Genomic DNA, 10,681 nt, shown 5'->3' on the forward strand with positions numbered 1-10,681 from the left:
ACAAGCCTGGGCCACCTCGAACCCGGACCCTGCTATGGACCGCGTGTCCACCCAGGAGAGGACAGAGAATGGGGAATGACCCTATATCCCAGGCCGAGCCGCCTCACTGAGTTGGGGAATCACTGAGCCACTCTCTGCCTCTGTCAGCTGCCCCTGTGAAATGGAGACCCCTCCATGCAACATCCAGCGTCACCAGATGGTGTGGGGTTGTTAAAGGGCACAGGGCAATGCACAAGTGAGGCACACACCCCCTGCGGGTGAGGGTCACCTGCACCTGGCTGGGGAAGAGGGGTGGCTGCAGGGGGAGGTGGCATTGGCAAGCCTCGGAAAAGAAGAGACGTTCTAAGGAGACCACAGTCTTTCTCCACTCTTTACTGTGTAAAAATAAACTCAACAATTCATGTCATTTCAGCAAGAAAAATGAAAAAAAAAAAAAAAAAAAAAAGCAAGAATACCAGTAGAAATAGTGCATTTCCAGAATTGCTGATGGGAGGTGGCAGGTCCCATGGTTTTGACCCATTTGATACCCAAAAGGCTGCAGATCATATGAAAAATGTACAGCTTTGGTTAGCAAATAATGAAAAAGTAAGATACATCGATTCTCTTTCATATTATACAGTATATACATTATAACAATATCAACTCTAGGGGGTTTGCTTTTTTTTTTCTTTTTTTGGCAAATAAGACAAAATTGGGACTCTAAGTATTGGGCTTTTTTTTTTTTTTTCTCTTCAATGACTTGTTCCCTTTCAACAAATTGCGCTTAAGTCCACTGTGTACAGAAGTAATACATTTCCCATCGTTAGTTGAACACATTTACACACTGTGTTTAAGAGATGAAACCATGACTTCGTCAAGCCACATTTGGTTGCCATAAGATTCCAAAGGATTCTATCCTCTTAATGTGAACCACATGTAACCCAAGCTGCTTCTATCAAGGTTGGAACTGATATTCAAATCCTCGGCTCATTCTACTTAGTAAGTCAGCTCCAAGACACAGGTTCACCGTAAATGGCCAGTTTTACCTCCTGGTCCTCAACATGCTTTTGAGAACAGGTGGCCCCTCTTTGGAGCTCACTGGAATGACTGAACCTCATGCCAGCCTCTCCTCACCCCCTCACTGCCCACAAGACACCCCCTTGGTCTCAGGTCCCAGGGCTGGTGACAAAGTGATCTTTGCAGTCTTAGAAAATAAACTGGGAATCTACAAAAGGAAAAGAAAGCATACAAAATGTATCTCTTTCTTCCAAAATACATGCTTTCAGTTCTACATTTTGGTGGAGCCTGAAAGTATTTTCAAGGGAGAAATAGGTTGAGTTAATTTATAGGTTTGTCCTTTTCTTTCATAAAAATACTCTTGTTTGGTAATAAACTTTTTCTTCTACAGTAAGAGAAATAATACTGTGTTATCAAAAGCAAGAAGGCTTACGACTCAAGTGGGATCTAAGCCCCTGAGGGCCCGGAGAGCTTCTGTCAACAGCTCTCCCACCCCAGACACCCAGGGAGCTGTCGGACACCAGCTCGGCAAAAGCAAACACTGCCTCAACAGTGCTTTTTATCTTCTTGTTTTATAAAATGGCTTACCTGAGAGAGGCATGTATTATTCAGTGCAAGAGGGAACATCAATCAGATTAAGGAGTAGATGGGAACTACGTGGATTAGATTTGCGGCTGTGTCATCGACCTTTCTCGGGGCCAGCAAAGTGCCAAGTGTCAACACAGTGAGGGAGTCGAGGGGCTTGGCTCAGACCCTAGCAAGGGGCGGGAGGGAGCTAAAGGTCAGCTTCGGCCCTGGCACCATGGGTGGGTCAGAGGAGGGGTGAGGAAGGTGAGCAGGCCAGGAGGCTGCAGGGGTGGAGGCGTAAGCACTGGGGTGTGCTCTGCCCCTCGCTAGTCAGGGCAGAGGATGGCTCGTGGTCCTGAACGGACAGCTCCCACCTGGCCCACGGGGGCAGAAGGTGGTCTGCGGTCCAGTAGATCGGCAGGGGTGGGGCTGGTGGGAGGTGCTGGCAGGGGAGCACCCCGCATAGCCCGCACTGGGTGTTGCCTGCACAAGGGCTCCGAGATGGCTGGAGTGAGGGTGGGGCTAGATCTGGTCTAGAGAGGCGACTCCAAGCTCTCTCGCTGGCTCCCAGCTACGGGAATCCTTTAGGCTTGTTCTCAACCTACACGTTAAAAATGCTTCTTGGTGTGTTTGGGGAGGGGGAGAGGGAAACTGAGCTCTCTCTTGACCTCCTCCAACACCCTTGGCTTGCTTACCCAGCCATTTTCAGTAGATACACGGGTGGTCACAGAACACTGGGCGGCACTCGGCACACAACACAGAACCAGGGCAGTCCATGCAGGTGCGGGAACACACGTCGGACCCAGGGAGCAAGGAACACGCCACCCCGAGGAACATGCAAACAGAGAAGATCCCTGCAGATCCAAGGATGCCACAACCCGACAGGCGCTGATGAAGCACGATTATCTAAGAAAAAGCTACTGTTGAACAACAACGCGCAGCGCGGCGCCTGATCTGCACCCCCTCCGCGGGAGTGATGCATTGCAGAACGGCGGCCGGGTACCGTGCAGACACCCACGAGAACACTGACACAGACACTGACAGACACACACAGATGCACTAGGTTCTTGACACAACGTGGACCTGTGTTTAAGGGGACAGGTGGCCCTAGAAGGAACAGAAGACAGAAACACCTGCTCCTCCTGCAGAAATGTCTGCAGCTGCAGCTGAGCCAGGCAGTGCAGTAGAATTTCTAGAAAGACTTGTCAGCCGCTTGCTGATGAGACTCCTGGAGACAGAGTCGGGGTGCCCTCGGGGCGTGCGACCACCAAATGATGCAAAGCAGGAAGCTCCCCTACCCTGGGCAGGGTCTCCCGAGCCTGCTCTCTTTCTCACTCAGTGCACACACACACAAACACACACACACACATGCACACATACTTCTCTCCCCTCCTTGGAAGGACTAGAAGGAAATGTCCATGTTGCTTTTCACGGGGAACAAAAAAAGGCAAAGGTTCTGGACACTGGTCAGGTGTCAGTGTCACCGGCCAGTGTCAGCTTGCAGGCTGCTGTAGGCCGTGAGCCCCGTGAGATGGAGGAGTGGGTTTCAGGCCCCTACCCTGGCCAGGCCTGGCTCCACGTGTGAGGTCTCCGGAGTACCTTTGGAGGGGTCTGAACCAGCTCACCTGGCACCTGGTGTGCTGGGAGGGATATGGCTGTCAAAGGTCCCCGAAGAGGACCTTCCCACCAATGGGCTGGGTTGAAGTCCCAGTGGTCCCACGTGGCCAGGTCTTCAGCGAAACACAGCTTCTTTCCTTAAAAGGTCTCCTTTGGTCTGCACTGCCGGAGGCCAAAGGAGAGGGGCCCTGGGGCCTGGCTTCCTGGGCTGTGGGTGGGAGGATCCTCTCTCAGGGCTGTCCAGGCTGAAGTAGCACAGCTCCAGAGGCGAGAAAGAAGGGGCAGACCCCAGCCTTGCAGGATCTGAGCAGGTGGGAAGGCCGAGGGCAAGGCCTTCCTGGGGCAGAGCAGACTGAGCTGGGCACTCAGGCCGGCCTCCCAGGCCCTGTGCTGCTCTCAGATGCAAACAGCAGGGATGGATGCTGCCTGGCTCTGGGGTAAGGGCCAGTGTCCTCAGCCATCCCCTCTCCTCCACGGGAGAGTACAGGGTACATCCCAGGACAGCCCGCCTTCACCCTTCAGAGACAATTCACTTCCATTACAAAGTAAAAGTTCTCTGTAGAGAGACCCCGCCCCTGGCCTCTGACAACCCACTAAAAGGCATTTATTACATCAATATAAAGATATGTCGCTCTGAAAAAAGGTTTGCAAACAAAGACAAATGCGTGTACTGAGGTTGCAGCAACCCCAAGGCACGCACGCAGCTAACAAAGTTGGCAAATACGAGTTTTCATCATGAGATGTTTCCAAAGACAAAAGAAAGAAGGAAATGAAGTACGTCCTCTAAGAAAAGGCCTCCCCCAGCCACGCACACGCACACACGTAGACACACACATGTAGACACGCACACACAGATGCTCTCACCTACTTCTGCCTCGTTCAAAACGTCGCAGCGCCCACTTTAGCTGTGAACGGGGCCCGCCTGAGAGAGTCCAGGCTCCTACAGAGAAGTGGGGCTTCCTCAGGGACAGATGGGAGCAGGGGCTGCTTCGTGTGCATGAGGACAAAACCAGGCTGTGTGCGTGTGCATGTGCAGGGGCGACGGCCTCGGTTCATTCCTAGGGAAAAGGGAGAGAAGAGACGCACGAAACAGATCATCGCCGCACAAGCAGGGGGTGAGGGCGGGCGGGCTCAGCCTGGCCTGCCGCGCTCAGTTGATCTGGCGACAGGCCTCGAAGGTCCACTTGGTGGCTCCACCGTAGATCTCAATGTGGGACTCGGCCCAGGCGATGACATTGCCGGACAGTGCCTTGGTGCTGCAGGTGGCCAGGTTGTAGACCTCCCCGGGGGTCAGCTTGCGGTCCCAGATGTTGAAGTGGGCCAGCTCACCCACAAATGCCTGGGTGGCATCAAACCCACCACCCAGAGTGTCCTTTGGAGAAAAACAGAGGATGAGGGTAGAGAGGTCGCCAGGTGATCTGAGGGCCCATCCCGAGGCCAGGGGTCTGAGCGCCTCTGTGCCTGCCCCATCACGGACTCTCACGGCCACTCCTGTGTGCCGTTTCGTCTCCCTGTCCCCGACTCTCCAGCCCTACATCCGTCCCTCCCCTGAGAGGACCCAAGAAAAGGGATGGCACCGACCACCTCTGCCCTGGAGCTTCTCCTGGGGGGACTCTGCCCCTCCTGCAGCTGGTCCCTCAGCCACGGACCACTATAGCAGCAGGGCGTGGGGGTCCCTGCCCAGACATCACTCCATGCCATCTAAAGCTGCTCAACAGGGATGGACATCCCAGATTCTCCATCCCTTCATCTCCCTCCTAGATGCCCAACAGGAGACAAACCACTTCACGGGAACTAAATTATTCATCACTAAAAGCAGAATTGGCCTTCCCATGCCAAAGAAAATGTTGCTGCAGCTATGAGAGCGTTGAAACCAAAGCTCACTCCCTCAGGAAGTTCAAGCGTGAGTCCACCCAGGGCACAGGCCTTGCCCAGCCTGATCCCCAGGCTGCTTCTCAGGGGAACCACTTCTCCAGCCACCTCCCTCCCTCCTTGCTCCTCTTCCCCTTCCCAGCCTCTGGTTCCAGAGCTCTCTCCCCTTCCCCACCACATCCAGCACAGTACCTGCTCCTGGCCCAGCACCAGCACGCCCTGGGGCTTGATGGGGTGATAGGGTGCCAAGTTCTCGCCACTGCCACCCTGCGTGCCGTCCTGGTAGGCCTCCCAGACCCCGTCCCGGGTGGTCCAGGTGACGCAGATGTGGTGCCACTTGCCATCGTTGATGACAAAAGGCAGCTTGGCCACCTGGGAAGGAGAATGACAGATGCCGGCTGGTGGGTACAGCCCAGAATCCGTAATCTTCACTGCCTCAGTTGTTCCTATCTCTACTTGCAAAGTAAATATCAAGAACTATTATTGAATTCTCACAGCACCTACTGCCCCAGACTTCAGCGTCCATCAGCCCCGCCTGGGAGTGGGGTACAGAATCACACAGGAAATGTAATGCTCTACCAAGGGAACCCCCAAGGGCCATGTGGGTGCCCAGTCTTCACTCCTACTCACCCTCCTCCCTCTTTGCTGGTCTACACAACAAGCCCTTGGAGGGAGAGCCGTCCCTGGTGTCTGAGTTCACTGCTGCCTCTCAGGCCTCCGTGAGACACCTGTGCAGCCTGCTTGCTGGCCTCTCCTCTCTCTTCCAACACCCCATCTCTAGCTGTTACACCCTCTCGCTCTACAACATGGCAAGCCTTTGCCGAGGATCTGAGAGATGTCATGGAGTACGACGCCTTTTAAAGCTGAGACCAGCCTCCGACCTGGAATTTCACTCTCCTGCTGCCATTCCAGGGGGGAAGGATGACAGTCCAGCAGCGAGGAAAGAAACTTCACACCCTTTTTGCTTGGGGAAAGGCGGCCCAGAACGGCACAGCCCTTTGTGGGGAAGAGCAACAGGAACAAGGACGTGGAATCCACTTCCCAGCCCTGGTTTTAGCCACTGACTACCACTGCTGGCCTGCAGCCGAGGCAGTTTGAAAGCTGGCAGCTAGTTTCATAGCTAACAGGGGAGGATGGAGAAGGTTCACTAGAGGGAAAGGCCGCCCGTGCTGTCCTCTTCCAAGGGGTCACACAGACCTGTCCTCCTCCCAAGAGTTAGGGGGCTGAGTGGGATAGACTTGGACTCAGGCAAAATCTCTAAGGCCCCCTCATCAGCCTAGAGCATCCCTGGGCCCCTGCTATGAAGGAGCAAAGCCAGTTCCAAGACCAGCTGGTGGAGGAGTCCAGACCATATCATCAGGCAGGGCCAGGCCCCATGGATCATTCTCTGCCTTCTCCCATACCCACCCCAGGTGGCAACTGGGAAGGTCCAGCTCTCCCTGCTCTCCCAGCACAGGTGAGGGTGCTCCTCCCACTTCTCTTGGTCTTCACTCTCCCCCTCCCTCAGTCCCAGCTGGCAAACGCTTTCCTTGGGGTCCCATCAACATCTGAGGCCACCATAGCCCCGTCCTAGCATGCGACATCAGCTGGGGCCCTGGGGCCTCGCGCTGCCATCCTGTGAGCCGGGGGGTGCTCTACCTTGTCATTGATGAGGATCTCCATGGGGTTGTTGCCCCACTCAATGAGGACCAGCTCGTTGGCCTGGCCGGGCACAGCATAGGAGAAGGGCGTGCCCACCCCTGGCGCGGCGCTGGACTTGAGCCACATGCAGACAGTGAAGGCGTACATCTCTGGCAGGCTCTTCTTCACCTTGGCATACATATAGTTGGTCCGCAGCGGGAACGTGAGCTGGAACTTGTCTCCAGGGCGGTTGTCTTTCTGACCTGCGGAGGACACAGTCCTGACATCTGCACCTGTGTGAAGTGCTTATCGGTGTCTGAGTTGAGTTCGGTCCCCACCAAGCTCTGTGATGTGGCCACGGCAGGCTCCGGTCTCCATTCTGGAGACGCAGAGCGGGTGGCTTCCCAGGTCAAGTACTTTGCCCCAAGGCACAGGGCCATCCGTAAAGAGCTGACCCAAGCTCTCCGCACTCCGGGTGTGGCCGGCTGTCACTCCCACACACTGGCATCCCTGCGGAGGTGGGGGTGGGGTGCAGCGCCTGGTGGGCTGCTGCATCTACACTGGGCTGCGTGGTGGGCGTGAGAAGGGAATGGGGACAGCCGCCAAGGGAGGGCATACCCAGTCAACCCAAGGAGCAGGGGTGGCTGCAGAGAAGGAACGAGGCTAGCTACCCTGAGAGTAACCGACCTGATTCCAGGACGGGGTGGGGCGCAGAGCCCCTCCTCGCTTGATCCGGGCTCTGCTCCTGCCTCCCCACCCAGCAGCCAGGCCCTGATGCCCACACACTTCCCTCCAGGCCAGACGTGCATCGGACCCACCAATGCCTCTAGGGTGTGAGGCTGGGCAGCTCCCAACCTCCAAGGCCCTTCCAGGGACTCTGCCTGGAACCCTGCTGAGAGGGCAGGGCAGCAAGGAGCTGGGAGCACTCCGGGAGCCAGGGCTCCCCAAGGTGACTGCTCTGGGATGCCGCCACACTCTCAGGTGAGCAAGCATCCTCATAGCTCAGGTTCCAGGCCTGGTGGCCTCCCCTTCCACAAGGCCCACCTTCCCCCTTCCCTGCCGGCCACTTCTCCAGTGAGCGCCAGCCCCCACAGCCCATCCATATACTGTGGCACCCTGGGTATGGTGTGACTGACTCCAGGCAAAACATTCTTAGCCAGCAATGGGCACCAGTACCAGGCCCAGAGCCCAGGAACGCACACCCCCTGGCCAACCCCTGGGTGAGCGGCCGTGGTTCTCCCAGGAAGCCCATAAAGAAACCAGTTCCCCAGGCCAAAAATTATTTCTAGAAGGCATCCTGCCCGACCAGCAACCACCCCTCCTCTAAACCAACTGGCAAGGAGCAGAGCAGGGCAAGCCCCCTCAGTGCAGCACCCCCACGGCTCCCCCCACCCATTGAGGCCTGCAATGGGGGATGGGGAGGGACCCAGCCCCTGGCCTTTCTCTGGTGTGTTTTTCATTCCCCAATCTCCCCTCCTTCCCTCTCCCTCCCTCCTGAGGTCCTTCCTTCTTCTGATCTGTTTTTCAGTTACATAACAAGCCTTAAGATGGCACTGTTTAAATCTGTCCGGCACATTTTGCGGTCTGAGCAGGGTCACATGGCCCTGCTCTGCACTGGGCACCCCCCCTCTTTTACAACCCTGTTTGAGGAGCCCCGGGTGACAGGCCGACTGGCCTGAGTTGGTGACTGAGAAACCTCAGGGGTTTGAAAGATGCCAGGGCTTGGGTCACTCAGAAGAGAAAACCTCAGGGTAAGGGTTCAGGGCAGAAGTGGGGAGGAGCGGGAGACCCTGAGAGGACACCAGGGGCATGGTGGCTGGGAAGAAACCTGCTTAGCCTCAGCGGCGGGGGGACCCAGAGCACCCAGCCCCAGCCTGCACCCTGCTGTCTGCTGAGGCTGGGGACCAGTGACAGAGAGCCTTTCTTAAGTAGGGAGGGTTTGGGCCAGCAACAGCCACTGTGCAAAGTTACTGAGGATTAAACAAATCAGACTTGAAAAATCCAGCGAGAGTGTGAGTGTGTCTGGATGGGGGAGGGGGCACTATGCAATCCCTTCCTCTGCTCCCTTTTCCTAGAGACAGCCCCAGCCCGGTGTACCCAGCCCTGCTAGAAACACCGACGAGAAGCCCAGAACCTGGGAAGGGGTGCGGTGGATGAGAAAGGGCTGCAGGGGTCGGAGTTAGGGGGGCGGCTTGGGGCTTGCACAGTGCAGAGCTGGGCTGTTAGGGATCAGGACAGAGGCAGGGTCGGGCAAGCAGGCGGGGGCAGGCAGCACGGCTCCCCCTGGCCCCAGTACCTTTTTCGAGCTCGCTGATCCTCTGGTGCAGGGAGGTCAGGGCGGTCTCGATCTTGACCCTCTCCTCGGTGTCGTTCCTGGGGCCCCCCTTGCCCTCCTCCAGGGTGTTCACCCGGGACAGCACCTGCCTCTCCAGCTCATCGATCTTGCTCTGCAGCAGATCCTTGAGGCTGTTGGTCTGGCTGGAGGAATTGAGGCGGCTGTACTGCTGCGGGGTGCAAGGGCGGGGGAAACCACACCATTAGGCGAGGCGCGGGGACCGTGCTGGAAGGCCCGCGGCGCGGTCCCCTCAGGGCGACTGCGGGGGCGGCCTGGCAGGGAGCTGGGGCGAGTGGCCGCCGCGGGGCCTCGCAGGTGCGGGGAGGCACCGGCCGGGCACCCGCGCGCTACTGAGGCGGGGGTGGGGGATGCTTGGCCGGGTAGGGAACGAGGTAGGGTAGGGCAGAGGGGCGAGCGAGCCGGAGGGGGAACCGGAGCCGGAGGGCGCGCGCGGACCTCGAGGTTCTCCAGGCGGGTTTTGAGCGATTGCAAAGTTTGCCCGAGTTGGCTGAGCGTCTCGGCGGCCGGTGTCCGGGACAGGTCGCCCATGGTGTTCTTGCCCGAGCCGGGCTGCTTGCGGCCGCCGCCCGCCCGGGCCTCGCCGGCTCCGGGGTCCAGCGTGCTCTGGCTCTCGCAGCGGCCCAGCTTGGCGGTCAGCTCGCGGATGGTCTCCTTCTGGCTCAGGATGGTCTCCTTCTGCTGCAGCACGGTCTCGCGGAGCTGCAGCACGCTGCTCCGGAGCTCCTCGGCGCCGCCGGCGGCCACGGACGCGGCGCACATGTCGGCGTCCACAGGCACCGAGGTGCAGATGAAGCGCGTCGGCCCGAAATCCTGGGCCCCGGCGCCCAGGAGGCAGAGGGCGAGCAGCGCACAGGTGCGCGCGGCGCGGCCGGCCAGCATGGCTGCGGGCACCGGGCGCTCCGGGCCCGGCTCGGCTCGGCTGGGGCTCGGCTCCGACTGGCACCCGGCTCGGGCTGTGGCTCCGCGAGCGGACCGCGCTCTGGGCGCCGCGCTCTTCGGCCGCGCGGTCCACACCGCCGCGCTGTCAGGCCCCCACTGCCGCCTGCGCTGCGGAGCCCGCGCCTTTTATGCCGCCGCGGGAGGGGCCTCGCGCCGCCGACGTCAGCGGGGGAGGAATCCCGCTTTAATTGTCTGCGGCCCGGGCCCGCGGCGCGGCGGGGGTCTCACGAGCGCGCCACCGGGGCTGCCTCCGCTCGCGTCCCCTCGCCCTTCTGGGCGCTGCCGCAGCCCCCTCCTCCCCCGCCCCCGTCTGGGCCGGCGCCGCTGCCCCGAAGGCTCCGAGAGCTCAGGGGGAAGGAGGTCGGGCTCCGGCCGGGACTCGAGGATGGACCACCTGCGTGGTGTCCCCGAACCTCCGACGGGGCTCCAGGCGGGCGGGAAACCACCGCGGGTCCGGGAGACAGAATTCGGTTCGGCCCTCCTGGCTGCTCTGAACACCCTCGGGCCGGGGTCATTTGGAGCCGGGCTGGGTCCCCAAGGACCCAGATCAACACCCGAGTGCCCGGTGGTCAGAGGCCCGGAGTGGGGCCTCGCGGCGCCACTAAGTCCAGAGCGGGGGTCACCGGGCCGCTCCGCGTTTCTTAGATGTCCGTGTGCTGTTGAGAAGCCGCCCGGCAGCCTGGGTCCAGGGACTTCCCACAGCTCGGGGCCCCC

General features: G+C 59.0%; 1 protein-coding gene across 1 annotated transcript; it reads right to left on the reverse strand.

Annotated features, from left to right (window-relative positions):
- Positions 1-356: 356 nt before the first annotated feature.
- On the reverse strand, positions 357-10,068 carry NPTX1 (neuronal pentraxin 1). Its single transcript, XM_005585209.5, has 5 exons — positions 9,464-10,068; positions 8,969-9,176; positions 6,691-6,935; positions 5,245-5,424; positions 357-4,552 (listed from the first exon to the last, which is right to left on the reverse strand). Exons 1-5 carry the CDS (start codon positions 9,905-9,907, stop codon positions 4,331-4,333), a joined length of 1,299 nt encoding a protein of 432 aa, XP_005585266.1. The 5' UTR covers positions 9,908-10,068; the 3' UTR covers positions 357-4,330.
- Between the last annotated feature and the right edge of the window lie 613 nt (positions 10,069-10,681).

Source organism: Macaca fascicularis, chromosome 16 (assembly GCF_037993035.2).
Source record: "Macaca fascicularis isolate 582-1 chromosome 16, T2T-MFA8v1.1".
NCBI classification, from domain to species: Eukaryota; Metazoa; Chordata; class Mammalia; order Primates; family Cercopithecidae; genus Macaca; species Macaca fascicularis.